The 18,551-nt window shown below is 48.1% G+C and overlaps 1 protein-coding gene across 3 annotated transcripts in view; it reads left to right on the plus strand.

The window, feature by feature from the left end:
• soat2 (sterol O-acyltransferase 2) overlaps positions 1–18,551 on the plus strand; it is a 34,384-nt gene that overhangs the window by 4,900 nt on the left and 10,933 nt on the right. For 2 of the 3 annotated variants that reach the window (XM_033015696.1, XM_033015697.1), the window contains exons 2-9: positions 246–343; positions 2,362–2,420; positions 5,738–5,874; positions 7,433–7,492; positions 12,014–12,121; positions 13,173–13,455; positions 13,856–13,931; positions 17,946–18,030. In XM_033015696.1, coding sequence (XP_032871587.1) covers positions 259–343; positions 2,362–2,420; positions 5,738–5,874; positions 7,433–7,492; positions 12,014–12,121; positions 13,173–13,455; positions 13,856–13,931; positions 17,946–18,030 — 893 coding nt within the window. In that variant the 5' untranslated portion in view covers positions 246–258. The remainder of the gene's footprint in view (positions 1–245; positions 344–2,361; positions 2,421–5,737; positions 5,875–7,432; positions 7,493–12,013; positions 12,122–13,172; positions 13,456–13,855; positions 13,932–17,945; positions 18,031–18,551) is intronic. The other variant, XM_033015698.1, reaches the window with a different exon arrangement.

Consider the following 18,551-nt stretch of genomic DNA (forward strand, 5'->3'; position numbering starts at 1 on the left):
GTGTGCGGGGATCGCTGGTCGGCGCGGGCTGGGTGGGCCGAAGGCCCTGTTTCCGCACTGTATCTCTAAACGAAAGTTAACTAAAAAGGGTATCTGGAAACCATGAGAGGGAGGAAGGGAGTGGAGCACACAGCATGTATATGTACGGTACATGCAGACATGGACACATTGCACAGTGGTGGCACGGGCAGATCGCGTCATTCTTGCTTCTTTTGCAATAAATCTACTTTGATGTATTTTTTCAGAATTCCAAGAAGGATGAATGAATGCATGGAAGAATCCAAAGTCCGGGAGAGGAAGAAGCAATCCAAAGAAAACAGCATGCAAAATGCTGCAGGAAATGGTAGGTCTGAATTAGATACAGGTCCATGAAAGCAACATGGAGAACCTATAGGTACTGCGGCCACAAGTCCGAGGCTGGCTATTTTGCCGTGAGCGACTCAGACTCTTTCCACTAGCAGGGCGTCACGGTGGCGCAGCGGTAGAGTTGCTGCCTCACAGCGGCAGAGACCCGGGTTCCGTCCTGACTTTGGGTGCTGTCTGTGTGGAGTTCGCACATGCTCCCTGTGGCCGCGTGGTTTTCCTCCAGTTTCCTCCCACATCCCAAAGGTGTGGGTTTATAGGTTAATTGGCCCTGTGTAAATTGTGTCGGGAGTGGATGAGAAGGTGGGATAGAACTAGTGTGAACAGGTGATCGATGGTTGGCGTAGACTCAGTGGGCTGAATTTAACTGTTTAAAGCCCCCCTCTTTACAGGCACACGATAGGTGTCTGCAGTTCTCAGTTGTGATGGTGATGAAGTCAAAGATTGATGTCAAGTCCACCCCAGATGAACCATTGTTTAACCATTTCCACCTCAAAACACCGTTGTTCCTTTCCAACTTTTTTTGGTGAGACTTTTCATGCACTCACTGGCTCTTCTAGAGTCAAGAGCATTTAATTGTCTTATGCACCAGGACGTGAACAATGAGATTGCTACTTGCTGCACCTTTTCAGGCCTGTGCATTAATGCAACAATACAACAAACACACTGTCATTTATTCTAGGTAAACAGAGCATGACAGTGCAAGCTAAAGTACATAATGCCACCTTGGTGCAAAGTCCATGGTAGATTGTTGCTGAAGTTGTGTTGTGGTCAGGGTTGTGCAGTGTTCACGAGCCTTCTGATTGTTGGGAACAAGCTGTTCTTGAACCTGGAGGTCACGGTTTTCAGGCTCCTGTACCTTCTTCCCCATGGTAGCAGCAGGATGAGAGCGTGGCCAGGGTGGTGTGGGTCTCTGATGATGTTAGATACATAGATACATAGAAAATAGGTGCAGGAGTAGAGGCCATTCGGCCCTTCGAGCCTGCACCACTCGCCATTCAATATGATCATGGCTGATCATCCAACTCAGTATCCCATCCCTGCCTTCTCTCCATACCCCCTGATCCCCTTAGCCACAAGGGCCACATCTAACTCCCTCTTAAATATAGCCAATGAACTGGCCTCAACTACCCTCTGTGGCAGAGAGTTCCAGAGATTCACCACTCTCTGTGTGAAAAAGTTTCTTCTCATCTCGGTTTTAAAGGATTTCCCCCTTATCCTTAAGCTGTGACCCCTTGTCCTGGACTTCCCCAACATCGGGAACAATCTTCCTGCATCTAGCCTGTCCAACCCTATAAGAATTTTGTACGTTTCTATAAGATCCCCTCTCAATCTCCTAAATTCTAGCGAGTATAAGCCAAGTCTATCCAGTCTTTCTTCATATGAAAGTCCTGACATCCCAGGAATCAGTCTGGTGAACCTTCTCTGCACTCCCTCTATGGCTATAATGTCCTTCCTCAGATTTGGAGACCAAAACTGTACGCAAACTGTTAGCTGCCTTCTTGAGACAGCGCTTTCTGTAGATCCCTTCGATGGTGGGGAGGTCAGTACCCATGATGGACCAGGTCATGTCCACCATTTTGTGCAGCCTCCTTCATTGCAAGTCAAAGGCAGACACAAACATGCTGGAGTAACTCAACGGGTCCAGCATCCCTGGGGAAGAGGAATAGGTGACGTTTTGGTTTGAGACCTTTCATCAGACTGTGAGTTAGGGAGGGGGACACTGGGGGTATGGGAAGGTACAGAACAAGGCAGAGCCTGCATCGACTCGGGAAAGGTGGAGCCCACAATGGTCCATTGTTGGCTGGGGACGAGGTGATAACAAAGCAATACAAATGGTGAAATTAGCAAGAGGACTAGGGTGGGGGAGGGATGGTGAGAGAGGGAAAGTAAGGGTTACTTAAATTTAGAGAACTCAATATTCATACCGCTGGGCTGGAAGTTGCCCATATTAATATTATGCCCCTATTATTAATATTTATGTCCCTTTCTTTGAAGATTCTGCAGATCATGGCAATGACCTCGATCACCCAATTGCCTGGAAGAAACATATTAAGGTAGGACTTTCAAGGTGTTATTATTTGGGACGACAGATGGCACAATGGGACGACAGATGGCACAATGGGCTAAGTGTTCGGCTGGCGACCGGAAGGTGGCCGGTTCGAATCCCGCTTGGAGTGCATACTGTCGTTGTGTCCTTGGGCAAGACACTTCACCCACCTTTGCCTGTGTGTGAATGTGTGTGAATGTGTGTGAGTGATTGGTGGTGGTCGGAGGGGCCGTAGGCGCAGATTGGCAGCCACGCTTCCGTCAGTCTGCCCCAGGGCAGCTGTGGCTACAGAAGTAGCTTACCACCACCGAGTGTGACTGAGGAGTGAATGAATAATGTGATGTAAAGCGCCTTGAGTATTAGAAAGGCGCTATATATATAAATCCCATCCATTATTATTATTATTATTATTAGGGCATGTCCCCCTTACATTTATTATTTCACAATAGAATGTGTACATCGGTCATTTAGAGACATGATATCATCGTAAACTAGCAACACTTGGTGAATGAAAAGATTCAGTTGCTGCTTAAGCATTGCCAAGTTTAAAGCGGTATTACTGAGCCAGGACGCGCTGCAATGCAAAATGCGCTGAACAATGCGACTGCCCAGCTCATTGTTAACATCGCAATAAACATGCGGCGCAAATGCGGCGAGAAATGCACAAATGAATAATGCCGCTGGCACAAGGGACTGCAGATGCTGGAATCTTGCGCAAAGCATGAAGTGCTGGGGGATCTCGAGGAGGGAATGAGTCTATTTGCCCTCCACAGATGCTGCCTGCCCTGCTGAGTTCCTCCAGCACTCTATGTTGTGGTGATGCTGAGTTGGGCAGCATCGCCTCCTGCAGGTTACTGAAATCTAAGAGCAGAGAAACAAACAGAGTGAATGATGGTGAAAGAATTAAAACCAGATGGGAGGTAAACAGAGAAACGAGAAAGAAAAAGAGACGTGTAAGAGAGAAGGAAACAAGGCAAAATGGAAGAATCGCATTGATATCATGATAATGAAATTGATGCCTAATTAAAGCAATCATACAGCCCCAGTACATCAACTGCACATGACCATTACCTGTACATTACCTGTACATTACCTGTACATTACCTGTACATTACCTGTACATTACCTGCCCATTACTGTACATTACCTGTACATTACCTGTACATTACCTGTACATTACCTGTACATTACCTGTACATTACCTGTACATTACCTGTACATAACCCATGCATAATCCGCACATTCCCTGCACATTACCTGTATGTTACTGTATATTACTTTTACACTAACTGTACACTAATTGAACATTACCTGTGTATTATCTGTACATTACCTGCAAAATTACCAGTACATTACCTATACATTTCCCATATATTATCTGTACATTACCTGCAAATCACTATACATCACCTGCAGATTACCCGTACATCACCCATTCATTACTGAACATTATGCATTACTGCATATCACCTGTACAATACTGTACCTGTACATTTCCCGCACATTACCTGCACCTTGCCTGTATATTGCCTATACAATACCATACATTACACCCTCATTACCTGTACATTACTGTACAGTATCTGTATATTACTTGTACCTCACTATGCACTACCTGTTCCTACCTGTACATTCCCTGTACTTTACCAGTACATTACTGTAAATTACCTGTACATTAACTGCACATTCCATGTACATTATCATACATTATGTGTATGTTACTGTACATTACCTGTGTTTTACTGTACATTACCCATACATTATCTGCACATTACTGTATATTTCCCGTACATTGTGTGTGCATTACCTGTACATTACCTGTACATTATCCGCACATTACCATACATTACCATACATTACCATACATTACTGTCCATTGCCCATACACTTCCCGCATATCACCGTACATTACCTGTACATTACCCATCTATCCCCCACCCATTACCTGTACGATAGCACATTACTACACAGCTGACCTGCCTCACAAGCTGTGAAACAACGTGAACTTGCTTGTCCCTATCCCATGTTTCATCATTCAGCTGCCTGTTTGTAATACCGAGAAGGTCACGCCAGTCCAAAAGATCACGGTGAGCGTTGTGGAGAAGAGGGTTAAATTGCAACATGTTTACGCGGGGTTTAAGGCCTGCGCCAAGGACATGCAATCCATCTATCTTTATGATGACTGCCTTATCGGCCCATGAAACGCAAGGTCATGTTTGCAACGCAGATAAGGACTTATCACTCCTTGCAGCTGAGCTTGTCTGATCTCAGTGCTCTGCTCCACGGGTTGTGTTGGTCACCCCACTGGTCATAGAGGGGTGGGCGGGTAATAAAGCTATCAATGAATGAGCTGATGTACTCCGGACCACATGATGTTGGTTGTCCTATTGAACTATTAATATCGTCTAACGATAAGTCTGCCCACATATTAGTTTAGTCTAGAGATACAGCACAGAAACAGGCCCTTCAGCCCATCGAGTCCGCGCCGACCAGCGATCCCCGCACATCAACACTATCCTACACACACTAGGGACAATTTACATTTACACCAAGCCAAGTAACCTACAAACCTGCACGTCTTTGGAGTGTGGGAGGAAACCGAAGATCTCGGAGAAAACCCACGCAGGTCACGGGGAGAACGTGCAAACTCCGTACAGACAGCACCCGTAGTCGGGATGGAACCCTGGTCACCGGCATTGAGAGAAGATTGGTCACGTTCTTATTGAAGGGCAGAGCAGGCACGAGGGACCTACTATTTATTTTGTAGATCCATTGCTATTAGGCCCTGGGATGTCAGTACTTTCATATGAAGAAAGACTGGATAGACTCGGCTTGTACTCGCTAGAATTTAGAAGATTGAGGGGGGATCTTATAGAAACTTACAACATTCTTAAGGGGTTGGACAGGCTAGATGCAGGAAGATTGTTCCCGATGTTGGGGAAGTCCGGAACAAGGGGCCACACACACAGTTTAAGGATAAGGGGGAGGTCTTTTAGGACCGAGATGAGAATTTTTTTTTTCACACAGAGAGCGGTGAATCTGTGGAATTCTATGCCACAGAAGGTAGTTGAGGCCACAGTTCATTGGCTATATTTAAGAGGGAGTTAGATGTGGCCCTTGTGGCTAAAGGGATCAGGGGGTATGGAGAGAAGGCAGGTACGGGATACTGAGTTGGATGATCAGCCATGATCATATTGAATGGCGAATGGTGCAGGCTCGAAGGGCCGAATGGCCTCTACTCCTGCACCTATTTTCTATGTTTCTATGTTTCTATGTTTCATCTCATATTCTTGATTAGAACATTTTCTTTTGTCTCTGACCTAGGATATGAAGGTAGAATTGTTGGATCAGTTCAAAGGTCACCTGAGCGAGCTGCTAGACAGAGCCGCAGAAGAATCCATTGAGTCCTATTCACACTATAAACAAGAGACAAAGTCCCAGGAGTCAGGACACAGGAACAGGTACAGAGAGCTGCAGCCAGGGGGAGCTGTTTGCTTGTGCAGTGAGTGAGGGGAAAGGCTGCTCACCAACCCCGTCGGGCTGGAGGCCGCTCTCTCACAGGGAGTGTGTGGTGGGACTGGGCTGCCAGATCCCAGTGAAGACTGGATCTCGCCACCGCCCCTCCCCACCCCAGATCCGTTCAAAGATGGCGCCCAACCCAGGCGTCTCTTTGTGTGCTAGTCACTGGAACGGAATGGAATATGGAATAGACAAGTCACAGTGAAATTCTTTGCTTGCATTCCCAAGGTATACAAATAGTGGCCACATAAAGGGCACGGACAAAGTGGCAAAGCATCCCGCGCCGGCCCCCCCACGCCGAGTCCCCATTGTCCTTTGTTCTCCCCCCCTCATGACGGTGATCTCCAACGACACATTACAATTGGTCCACTCCTTTGAATCTCTACTCCTACAGCAACATTTCTAATCCTGTATCTGTACACTGTGGGCGGCTCGATTGTAATCATGTATTGTCTTTCCGCTGACTGGTTAGCACGCAACACAAAGCTTTTCACCGTACCTCGGTACACGTGACAATAAACTAAACAGAAACGCAACTAAACTAAAACTCCTGCAGATGTGGTTCTTTCTGGTGGAGGCTCGGAAACCATCAGATTGTTAATCGAAAGCCTTTGGGGGAGATAGGTGCAGCCATCCACAACATGGAGAGATCACCCTGAGAGATAAAGAGTCACACAGATTGGAAACAGTCCCTTCGGCCCACCTTACCCACGCCGAACAAGATGCTCCAACTACACTAGTCCCACCTGCCGTGTTTGGCCCATATCCTTCGAAACCTGTCCTATCCATGTGCCTGTCCAAATATCTTTTAAATATTGTTATAGTACCTGCTTCAACTACCTCCTGACAGCTTGTTCCTTACACCCACCACTGTTTGTGTGGAAAATGTTGCCCTTCAGGTTCCTATTAAATCTTTCCCCTCTCACCTTGAACCTATGACCTCTGGTCCTCGATTCCCCTACTGTCAAGAGTCAAAGGTGTTTTATTGTCATATGTCCTGAAACGGAACAATTAAATTCTTACCTGCAGCAGCACAACACACATGTGAACATAAGATAGACACAAAAATCTGGAGTAACTCAGCGGGACAGGCAGCATCTCTGGAGGGAAGGAATGGGTGATGTTTCGGGTCGAGACCCTTCTTCAGACTGTGTTACTCTGTAAACACCATCATAAACAAACAAAAAAGTTGCATATATACACACGCACACATATGTACACACGCACACATATTTATATACATACATATACCTTTTTGTCTGCACTATTATTGTTTGTTTATATGTGTGTACATACATTATAGACGAACATACATGTCTACGTATATATGTGTCTGTGTATGTGTGTATATATCTGTATATATACATGTATGTAAACACATACACACACACACACAAATGTCCTGTTAAATCTTTCCCATTAGTATCTTGTACAGAGTATCAGTGTTAATTATTGTTGACGAGGTGGGTTTAGTGTTAATAACATCATATTTGTCCCAAGGGGCAAGAACATTGCGACATTGAAAGGAAAAGTCTTTGTGAATCGATGCTCGATCCTCGAGTAAGTACAGAAGGTATAACTGTATATACAGTTGCATGTACAGCGTTACTGTGTTGTCGTTTTATTGTGAGAAATGTTACTATGCATAGCGTTCTGGTGTAGTGTACAGTGTTACTGTGTGTGCAGTGTTACTGTGTGTGCAGTGTTACTGTGTGTACAGTGTTACTGTGTGTGCAGTATTACTGTGTGTGCAGTATTACTGTGTGTACAGTGTTACTGTGTGTACAGTGTTACTGTGTGTACAGTGTTACTGTGTACAGCGTTACTGTGTGTACAGTGTTACTGTGTGTACAGTGTTACTGTGTGTACAGTGTTACTGTGTACAGCGTTACTGTGTACAGCGTTACTGTGTACAGTGTTACTGTGTGTACAGTGTTACTGTGTGTACAGTGTTACTGTGTGTACAGCGTTACTGTGTGTACAGTGTTACTGTGTGTACAGCGTTACTGTGTGTACAGCGTTACTGTGTGTACAGCGTTAATGTGTGTACAGCGTTACTGTGTGTACAGTGTTACTGTGTGTACAGTGTTACTGTGTGTACAGTGTTACTGTGTGTACAGTGTTACTGTGTGTACAGCGTTACTGTGTGTACAGCGTTACTGTGTGTACAGTGTTACTGTGTGTACAGCGTTACTGTGTGTGCAGTGTTACTGTGTACAGCGTTACTGTGTGTACAGTGTTACTGTGTGTACAGTGTTACTGTGTGTACAGCGTTACTGTGTGTACAGTGTTACTGTGTGTACAGCATTACTGTGTGTACAGTGTTACTGTGTGTACAGCGTTACTGTGTGTACAGCGTTACTGTGTGTACAGTGTTACTGTGTGTACAGTGTTACTGTGTGTACAGTGTTACTGTGTGTACAGTGTTACTGTGTATAGTTACTGTATACAGTGTCATTTTGTACAGTGTAACTCTGTACAGTGTCAGTCGATTGATCTTATACGCGACTGCATCACCCGGAGTTACGGTTGGTCACCTCCCAAGCGTCCCTACATAGAGGTGGGATGCGGGCCTCGGAGAGATACAATACAATACAATACAATTCAATTTATTGTCATTTGGACCCCTTGAGGTCCAAACGAAATGTCGTTTCTGCAGCCATACATTACAAACAAATAGACCCAAGACACAACACAGTTTACACAAACATCCATCACATTGCTGTGATGGAAGGCAAAAAAAACTTATCTCTCCACTGCACTCCCCCCCCCCCCCCCCCCGATGTCAGAGTCAAAGTCAAAGTCAAAGCCCCCGGCGGGCGATGGCGAATTGTCCCGCGGCCATTAAAGCCACGCCGGTTGATGCAAGGCCGCGCACCGGGTCTTGGTGTTAGAGCCCCCGGTGGGCGCTCACAAAGTCCCGCGGCCATTCCAAGCCGCGCGGGGCGGTGATGTAAGGCCCCGCTCCAGGTGCTCTTCAACCCCGCAACTCGGGCGGGAGAAGTCGCCGTTGCGGGAGCCCTGAAAAGCGATCTCCCTCCAGGGACCCGCGGGCTCCCGGTGCCGCCGTCCGCCAGACCCGCAGTTGCAGCCTCCGAATCTCCGGGGGTCGGGTCGCAGCAGCGTCCACCACCGCTCCACCACCCGCTCTGGACTCGGCCAGCTCCGCGACGGTGAGGTGAGTAGTCGGCACCAGAGCCCCCGGTCTTCCTGTTGGAGGCCGCTCCTCGTTGCAGCCCCAACGACAACGGAGACCCGACAAAGAAAAGGTCGGGTCTCCCGTGCAGGGAGAGATTTAAAAGTTACCCCCTCCCCCCCACACCACCCCCACCCCCCCACACACATACCCCAACAAAAATAACAAAAACTACATCAAAACATAGACATAGACGGACTGCAGAGGCCGCTGCTGACGAAAGTCGCGCCGCCCACCGATACTCCCTGCATCGCTCCATGCTTGTGTTTTATTGTACATGTACGTTCAGACAGTGTGGGGTACATTGGTCAAAGTGTGCAGAGCGCAATGGGAACTGACGTTCCGTTTTACCAGGCACTTGACCAAGTGCAGCCTCGTGCCAGCGATCCGCCTTCACCCCAGTCACTCACCGAGACAGCTCCATCCTCTCCCAGCTGCTTGCTCGGGCGTTACACGAGACTGCTGCTAGAAATGCAAGTGGGAGCACTCCTGCAGTCCCGGCTTTCCCAGCTCGACCGCGTATCGGTGATGCCGGTGTGCACGGCACAGCACCTGCGATAACCTGGCACGCCTGTACCCACGGACCCTGGCCCTCCGGTGGCCGGGCAGACGGAAGCAAGGGTCCTAACACTGGGCAACCAGCTCACAGAAGAAAGGCGGCAGATGCTAAAAATCGGAACTAAAAACAGAAACATTCGGCATCTATGGAGAAAGAAACAGCCTGTATTTTAGGGTGAAGACAGTTTGACTTGCTGCATAATAGCTGCTGCGCAAACAGACCAAGATCTGGCCGCAAACAACAACAATCAAAGGGAGATTGCTCCTGTTGTCTGTGTAAAGCAAACTGTTGGTGAATGAATGAATGATACTTGATTGTTACATGTGACAAGTCACAGTGGATTCTTTGCTTGCGTTCCCAAGGTATGTAAATAGTGGCCACGCAAAGGGCACCGGCTGACAAAGTTACAAAGTACCCCTTGCTGGGTCCTCCTTTGTTCTCCCCTCACAGTGGTCCTCCTACACTGGGTCTCCAGTTAGCACATCACTTCATACGGCCCATCAAGTCTACTCCACCATTCAGTCATGGCTGATCTATCTCTCCCTCTCAACCCCATTCTCCTGCCTTCTCCCCATAACCTCTGACACCCACACCAATCACAAATCTATCAAACTCCACCTTAAAAATACCCATTGACTTGGTTTCCACTGCCGTCTGTGGCAAAGAATCCCACAGATTCACCACCCTCTCGCAAGAAAGTTAATAATAATAATAATGGATGGGATTTATATAGCGCCTTTCTAATACTCAAGGCGCTTTACATCGCATTATTCATTCACTCCTCAGTCACACTCGGTGGTGGTAAGCTACTTCTGTTCAGGAGTGACTGACGGAAGCGTGGCTGCCAATCTGCGCCTACGGCCCCTCCGACCACCACCAATCACTCACACACATTCACACACATTCACACACAGGCAAAGGTGGGTGAAGTGTCTTGCCCAAGGACACAACGACAGTATGTACTCCAAGCGAGATTCGAACCAGCTACCTTCCGGTTGCCAACCGAACAATTAGCCCATTGTGCCATCTCCTTCCTAAAGGTATGTCCTTTAATTCTGAGGCTGTTTCCTCTGGTTGTAGACTCTCCCACTAGTGGAAACATCCTCTCCACATCCATGCTTTCTTCAGCTTGAGATTCAGGGGGGAGGGAAAGTGGAGGTATGAGAGGAATGCAGTGGACACCGCACTGAAAGCCTGACGCTGGCGTTCCAATGCTGAGAGCAGGACAGGAAGCGGGCAGCCTTTATGCCAGGGCAATGGGAATGATGTCCCTGTGCCATGCCTGGCTCCTGGCAGTGCCACAAACTCTTTGAATCACTTCCCTCTGGAAGGCGACTCCGGACTGTCAAAGCTGCCACAGCCAGACATAAAAACAGTTTTTATCCACGAGTAGTAGCTCTACTCAATAACCACAAATCTGTAGATTAGATTAGATTAGATTATTTAATGACCACACAGTCAAGTTGGTGGAATTCAGGTTCAGTACAGGATGTTACAAGGTAGGCTGATTCCCGTCAAACATAACATAAAACACAACATCATACAATATACAGTACATGCATGGGGAGGATATGTGCTGTTGTCATAGTGTGTTCAGAATTCGGATTGCGTGTGGGTAAAAACTGTTTTTAAATCGAGATGTCTTGGCGGACAGTGAGCTGCAGCGCCTTCCTGATGGCAGCAGGTGGAAGATGTGGTGAGCTGGGTGGGAGGGATCAGAGATGATTTTCTTCACCCTTGACACAGACCGTTTGTGATGGAGTGATTCTATTGATGGAAGGGGAGTGCTGATGATTTTGGATGCTTTGTTAACTATGCGTTGTAATTTATTACGGGAGTGAGTGTCTAAACTGCTGAACCAGACTGTAATTGATGAAGTGAGCATGCTTTGGATGATGGCTGTGTAGAATTTGATTAGGAGGTGTTTCCTTACTCTAAACTTCTTGAGCTGGCGGAGGAAGAAGAGTCTTTGGTTGGCTTTTTTGTAGATGTGATTTGAATTGATTTTCCATTTGAGGTTATTGAGCCTCCTTTTGCTCCGGTTACTTAATTCACATGTTGGTTATGTTTTATTATTAATGTTTAATGTTTTATGTGTCATTCCAAACTGTCACTGTATGTCATGTTGTCACTTGCGGGCGGAGCACCAAGGCAAATTCCTTGTATGTGAATACTTGGCCAATAAACGTATTCATTCATTCAGTCCGAATGCAGATCAGAGGTATCAAGGTTGTCCTTAGTGGGAGAGCGGGTGGGGTTGATGGGAACACGGTACTCGGGTGCTACTCGCTGTGTGAATATACTCACTGGGCTTTTTCTTTCCCAGCGAGCTGTTCGAGAACCCCCACATTCAGACGATATACCACATGTTCATCGCCCTCTTCATCGTCTTCGTTGTCAGTACCATGGCGGTCGAGTTCATTGACGAGGGAAGGTGAGAGCGCCAACCGTTGTAGCGGGCGACCCAGACACAGGTTAAACCCCAGCCCCGCACACTGGGCTCCCTGCACGCCATACCAGACTGGTGCCCACCGGCTGAGCTCAGCGCCCTTCCTGCCAGGGGGTCCCTGGCGCGGCCGATTCCGCCTCCGGTCTGTGATTCACCGCTGCCTCCGAGTCCGAAGAGTCCATGCGGGCAATGTGTCCATGCGGGCAAAGGGCAGGGCAATCCCTTGGCATCATTGGGCATCGTTGCATCAGTTAAGCCTCAGTCTGCCTGCCAAGGCTGGCGGAGCTGCCGTGCCCCAAGTGAGTGCGTGGCGGGCACCTGATCAAATGGGTCAAGGAGACAGGGGTTTGGTTTATATACAGAACAACCGATCACCAGGAGTGGGTTACAGTCCCGGTGGCACAGTGGTAGAGTTGCTGCCTTACAGCACCAGAGATCCTGACTACAGGTGCTGTCTGTACAGTCTCCCTGTGACCGTGTGGGTTTTCTCCGGGATCTTTGCTTTCCTCCCACACTCCAAACACGTTAATTCGCTTTGTATCATTGTAAATTGTCCCTAGTTGTGTAGGATAGTGTGAGTGTGCGGTGATGGCTGGTCGGCCCGGACTGGGCGGGCCGAAGGGCCTGTTTCCATGCTGTATCTCTACCCTAAATTAAACTAAAAGCAGAAGATGGGCACAAAGTGCTGGAGTCACTCAGCGGGACAGGAGAGAAGGAATGGGCGACGTTCCTGGTCGAGACCCTTCTTCAGATTACGAGTCGGGAGGAAAGCGAAACGTCACCCATTCCTTCTCTCCAGAGATGCTGCCTGTCCCGTTGAGTTACTCCAGCACGTTTGGTTTAAACCAACATCTGCAGTTCCTTCCTGAACTAAAAGCAAATCCGTGGGAGTGGGTTCCAGGCTGGGATGTCAGTGAAGGGTTTGAGGGTTTATATGTGGAATAACAGAATGTGTAAGTCGTACACGCCTCGCTTGTATTGTGTGAGCCGAGGGGTTTGGCGATAGGAGTTGACCTTCTTTATTTTCCCCTTTCAGGCTCATCCTAGACTTTGATATGCTGGTGTACGCTTTTGGGAAATTCCCCAGGGTGTTTGTCACCTGGACCTGCCTCTTCCTCTACACGCTGACTGTGCCCTACAAAGCTCTAGACATGTGGGGCAGCTCGTACCAGCTGGCCAGATACCCTCGCCTCGCCACCCTGGCCCTGGGCTTGGTGCTGGTCGTGTGCCAAGTCTGCGTCCTTGGAATCTACCCTATCTACACCGTCATTCATTACCAGTTGCCCCCAGCCTCGAGGTTCATTGTGATCTTGGAACAGGTAATACATGCAGCTCACAGTTCATCACTTCTAAGAGCGGAATTAGGCCATTCGGCCCATCGAGTCTACTCCGCCATTCAATCATGGCTGATCTATCTCTCCCTCCTAACTCCATTCTCCTGCCTTCTCCCCATAACCCCTGACACCCGTACTAATCAAGAATCTATCTTTCTCCGCATTAAAAATATCCATTGATTTGGCCTCCACAGCCGTCTGTGGCAAAGAATTCCACAGATTCACCGCCCTCTGACTAAGAAATCTTCCTAAAAAACATCAAAAAACACTAGTGGCAACTTCCTCTCCACATCCGCTCAATCTAGGCCTTTCCAAGGATGATTTCAAGTATTGTAGCACACCGAGTGGTTGGGGCAATGGATCATTGTTTGTGTTTTAACCACAGCTTCGATTAGCGATGAAGAGTTACTCTTACATACGGGAAAATGTTCCCAAAGTGTTGAAGGCGAAACGATCGCAAGGTAAGGATTCCGTTTACAGCGATCTCTAGCAACCAATGCAACTCACTGAGGGGCAGCACAGCCTGCCCGCGTCTTGCCCGCTCACACGCTGCCCACTAGTGCCAATGCCAAGGCCACAATGAAGATTGTGCCAATGCACAAGGCCACAACTCTCACCAACTTCTACAGATGCACCGTAGAAAGCATTTTATCAGGATGTATCAAACTTGGTTCGGGAACAGCTCCATCCAAGATTGCACAACATTGCAGCAAATTGTGGGCGCAGCCCAGACCATCACACAAACCAATCTCGCTTCCACTTGCTTCATTTATACCGCGCGCTGCCTCGGCAGCATAATCAAGGACCAGTGTCACCCCGTCACTTCCTCTCCCACCGGGCAAGAGGTACAGAAGTGTGAAAACAAACGCACACCTATAGATTCAGGGACAGTTTCTTCCCAGCTGTTATCAGGCAACTGAATCATCCTACCAACAACCAGAGAGCAGTCCTGAGCTACTATCTACCTCATTGGTGACCCTCGGAGCAGTGGCATGACAAAAGTTATCGTTACTTAATAAATTAAAATCTTACTGCCATTACATGTTGTAATGTGGCTACAGAAGTAGCTTACCACCACCGAGTGTGACTGAGGAGTGAATGAATAATGCGATGTAAAGTGCCTTGAGTATTAGAAAGGCGCTATATAAATCCCATCCATTATTATTATTATTAAACAGTGAATACCAACATTTAATGAACAGTTTAATTAAGGAGTGCCCAGAAAAAGCAACAAAGGGAGTGTTTTCCAGATAAGCAAGGGATGTCCGTGTCGATCTTCCCTGTCGAAGTTGCTCGAAGCTCCAAAGGCTTCGTCCCCAGGTCCATGTGAAACACTTCAGCTTTACAAAGCCAACCTGAACTAAGTAATCAGTATGGGAGGGAGGTATTCGATGTGTACAACCACATTGATCCAAATCTCAGCTTCCCTGTTTCCATGTGCTCTTGGCAATCCGCCAGCAACTGTCGCTCCAACGACTCTCGAAGAGACACGGTCAAATTCCTCACATATTGAAGAAATATTTCTTAAAGGAAAGCCGCTGAAGTCCGGTGATGATCCGAGCCCCAGTCTGACTGCTTTTGTTCCCCTTCCACAACGAATCCTTCCGAAATGTTGCTTCAAATCCTCCGCCATCAGAACAGCTCCTCTCCTGTGTGACCCTGGGGGGAGTGTGTGATGGGGTGGTGCAGAGGGAACTTCACTCTGTGTGTGTGTGTGTGTGTGTGTCTGTGTCTGTGTGTGTGTGTGTCTGTGTGTGTGTGTCTGTGTGTGTCTGTGTGTGTGTGTCTGTGTGTGTGTGTGTGTGTGTCTGTGTCTGTGTGTGTGTGTGTCTGTGTGTGTGTGTCTGTGTGTGTGTGTGTGTGTCTGTGTCTGTGTGTGTGTGTCTGTGTGTGTGTGTCTGTGTGTGTGTGTGTGTGGTCTGTGTGTGTGTCTCTGTGTGTGTGTCTGTGTGTGTGTGTCTCTGTGTGTGTGTCTGTGTGTGTGTCTGTGTGTGTGTGTCTGTGTGTGTGTGTGTGTGTGTGTGTGTCTGTCTGTGTGTGTGTGTGTCTGTCTGTGTGTGTGTGTGTGTGTCTGTGTGTGTCTGTGTGTGTGTCTGTGTGTGTGTGTGTGTGTGTGTGTGTGTGTGTGTGTGTGTGTGTGTGTGTGTGTCTGTGTGTGTGTGTGTGTCTGTGTCTGTGTGTGTGTGTCTGTGTCTGTGTGTGTGGTATGTGATGGGGCAGTGCAGAGGGAGCTTCACTCTGTGTCTGACCTCGCTATTTTTTTCTGCATCAAGCAGTGTCAAGTGTATTGTCCTCATGTTTTTTTTGAAGGAGCTGATGTACTCAGATATAATATTTGCCCATCCTGTTTCTTCTTGCGTATGGCGTGCACAGCCTAAAGTTGCAGGACAACTTGTTCTATTTGATCTTATTTGATTGTGCACGCCGGGTTGATTGCATTCGTCGAAACAGGGCGGACCACGTGAAGGTTGCAATCTCCCACCTCATCTGCCCATCCCAGTGTCCGGGTTAGCAATAGGCAGGTGACTTTGTACAGGGATAATCTTTGGGTTCAACTCTGCCCTTTTGCTTGTAGGCGACGAACTCCCAGTAAACCCCCGAACCTTTCTATTCCAGCTCAGTGAAAGGTTGGTGCTGCGTTCACTTCCACTCTGCCTGAACCCACTGACCTCAGCCCACTTTGAGCAATGCGTTCAATTCCCAGCCATTCCCTGCCCAGAGTGTGACTGGGACAGTCTCTCTGTGAGATATACCACCACCTGGAGGCATTGGAAGGTATTGCCTTACTTTTACTACAGCATATTGGGTTTATTTTTCATCGTCTATGTCCACAGTTTTCTCCCACCTGTTTCTGAGGCTTCTACCGCTGGTATCTCACCTCTGTGTGAACCAACACAGTGGGTGAGGATACCTCTTCTCTGACCCTGATATCGCCCTCTGGCTGTGTCCTCTCCTGACCTCTGACCCCAGCATTGCCCTCAGCCAGTGTCCACCCTTGACCTCTGACCCCCAGCATTGCCCTCAGCCAGTGTCCACCCTTGACCTCTGACCCCCAACATTGCCCTCAGCCAGTGTCCACCCTTGACCTCTGACCCCAGCATTGCCCTCAGCCAGTGTCCACCCTTGACCTCTGACCCCAGCATTGCCCTCAGCTAGTTGTCCACCCTTGACCTCTGACCCCAACATTGCCCTCAGCCAGTGGAGATAAATCAGTGAATTCCAGAAGCAGGCAACATGGAGGTTGAGGCTTATGGGTCTTTCCCTGGCCTGGACCATTGATACAATATCTGTTGCTATTCTATCCGAAGAAAGATGTGATGAATGCTAAGAATACACATCAATGATTCAGATGAAGGGATTCAAAGTAACATTAGCAAATTTGCAGATGACACAAAGCTGGGTGGCAGTGTGAACTGTGAGGAGGATGCTATGAGAATGCAGGGTGACTTGGACAGGTTGGGGGAGTGGGCAGATGCATGGCAGATGAAGTTTAATGTGGATAAATGTGAGGTTATCCACTTTGGTAGCAAAAACAGGAAGGCAGATTACTACCTAAATGGCGTCAAGTTGGGAAAAGGGGAAGTACAACGGGATCTGGGGGTCCTTGTACATCAGTCTATGAAAGTAAGCATGCAGGTACAGCAGGCAGTGAAGAAAGCGAATGGCATGTTGGCCTTTATAACGAGAAGAATCGAATATAGGAGCAAAGAGGTCCTTCTGCAGTGGTACAGAGCCCTAGTGAGACCACACCAGGAGTATTGTTTGCAGTTTTGGTCCCCTAATTTGAGGATGGACATTCTTGCTATTGAGGGAGCCCAGCGTAGGTTCACCAGGTTAATTCCCGGGATGGCGGGACTGTCATATGCTGAGAGAATGGAGCGGCTGGGCTTGTATACTCTGGAGTTTAGAAGGATAAGAGGGGATCTCATTGAAACATATAAGATTGTTAAAGGTTTGGACACGCTAGAGGCAGGAAACATGTTCCCGATGTTGGGGGAGTCCAGAACCAGGGGCCACAGTTTAAGAATAAGGAGTAAGCCATTTAGAACGGAGATGAGGAAACATTTTTTCACACAGAGAGTTGTGAGTCTGTGGAATTCTCTGCCTCAGAGGGCGGTGGAGGCCGGTTCTCTGGATACTTTCAAGACAGAGCTAGATAGGGCTCTTAAAGATAGCGGAGTCAGGGGATATGGGGAGAAGGCAGGAACGGGGTACTGATTGGGGATGATCAGCCATGATCGTATTGAATGGCAGTGCAGGCTCGAAGGGCTGAATGGCCTACTCCTGCACCTATTGTCTATTACCTAATACTAAGCACTCTCTTCAGAGAAACCAATGTGAGAGACTGGGACTCCATCTTAAGAGAACATGATGCACTACCGAGTGTACTATGTACTGTGAGTGTACTACCGATCTCAAGCTGAATGAAGCTGCGTTTTGTGAACTGATTTAAATTGTCTTATTTTTATTTGTAGGTGAAGTGCTTCAGATGCCAGCGTTCTCCTGTTACCTTTACTTCTTGTTCTGCCCCACCCTCATCTATCGCGACTCATATCCCAGGTATGACTTGCTCTCTCACTGAATGGGGCTTTTCTCCTTGCCCATATTCCTTACCCCCTCTTTGGTTGCCCTGCGTTGTGGACCCAGATCAAGAACCGCCCACTGTGGTCCGTTCTTCGATGCCCACTCCAACCAGTAAGAATCCATGTCTTGCATCAATATGCTGCCACACTGGGCAGCTCGTCCCAGGCATTCGTCTCCCCCACCCCTCCCTGTGGTATTGTTTCCCAATCCTTGACACGTGACCTAACCAAGGTACAAGCGTGCAGGAACAGTAGATTCTACTGAGGCAGTACACCAGAGTCGTCACGTTCCCGCCACCATTTTGTTTGATTCAAGTCCAAACTTGTTAAAGATGCAGAGTCTCAACTTGGCCATGAAGGCCCTGTTGTCATGGTGACGGCACTGGGTGGGAGTTGCAGGGGTCGGCCTGGCCTGGCGATGTGTCGATGACCTCCAGCACTGCTCTGCTACAGGGTGTTTGTACTCCGCCTGCCTTCTGCTGAAGAGGGGGGTGAGCT

The sequence above is a fragment of the Amblyraja radiata genome, chromosome 46 (genome assembly GCF_010909765.2).
Source record: "Amblyraja radiata isolate CabotCenter1 chromosome 46, sAmbRad1.1.pri, whole genome shotgun sequence".
NCBI classification, from domain to species: Eukaryota; Metazoa; Chordata; class Chondrichthyes; order Rajiformes; family Rajidae; genus Amblyraja; species Amblyraja radiata.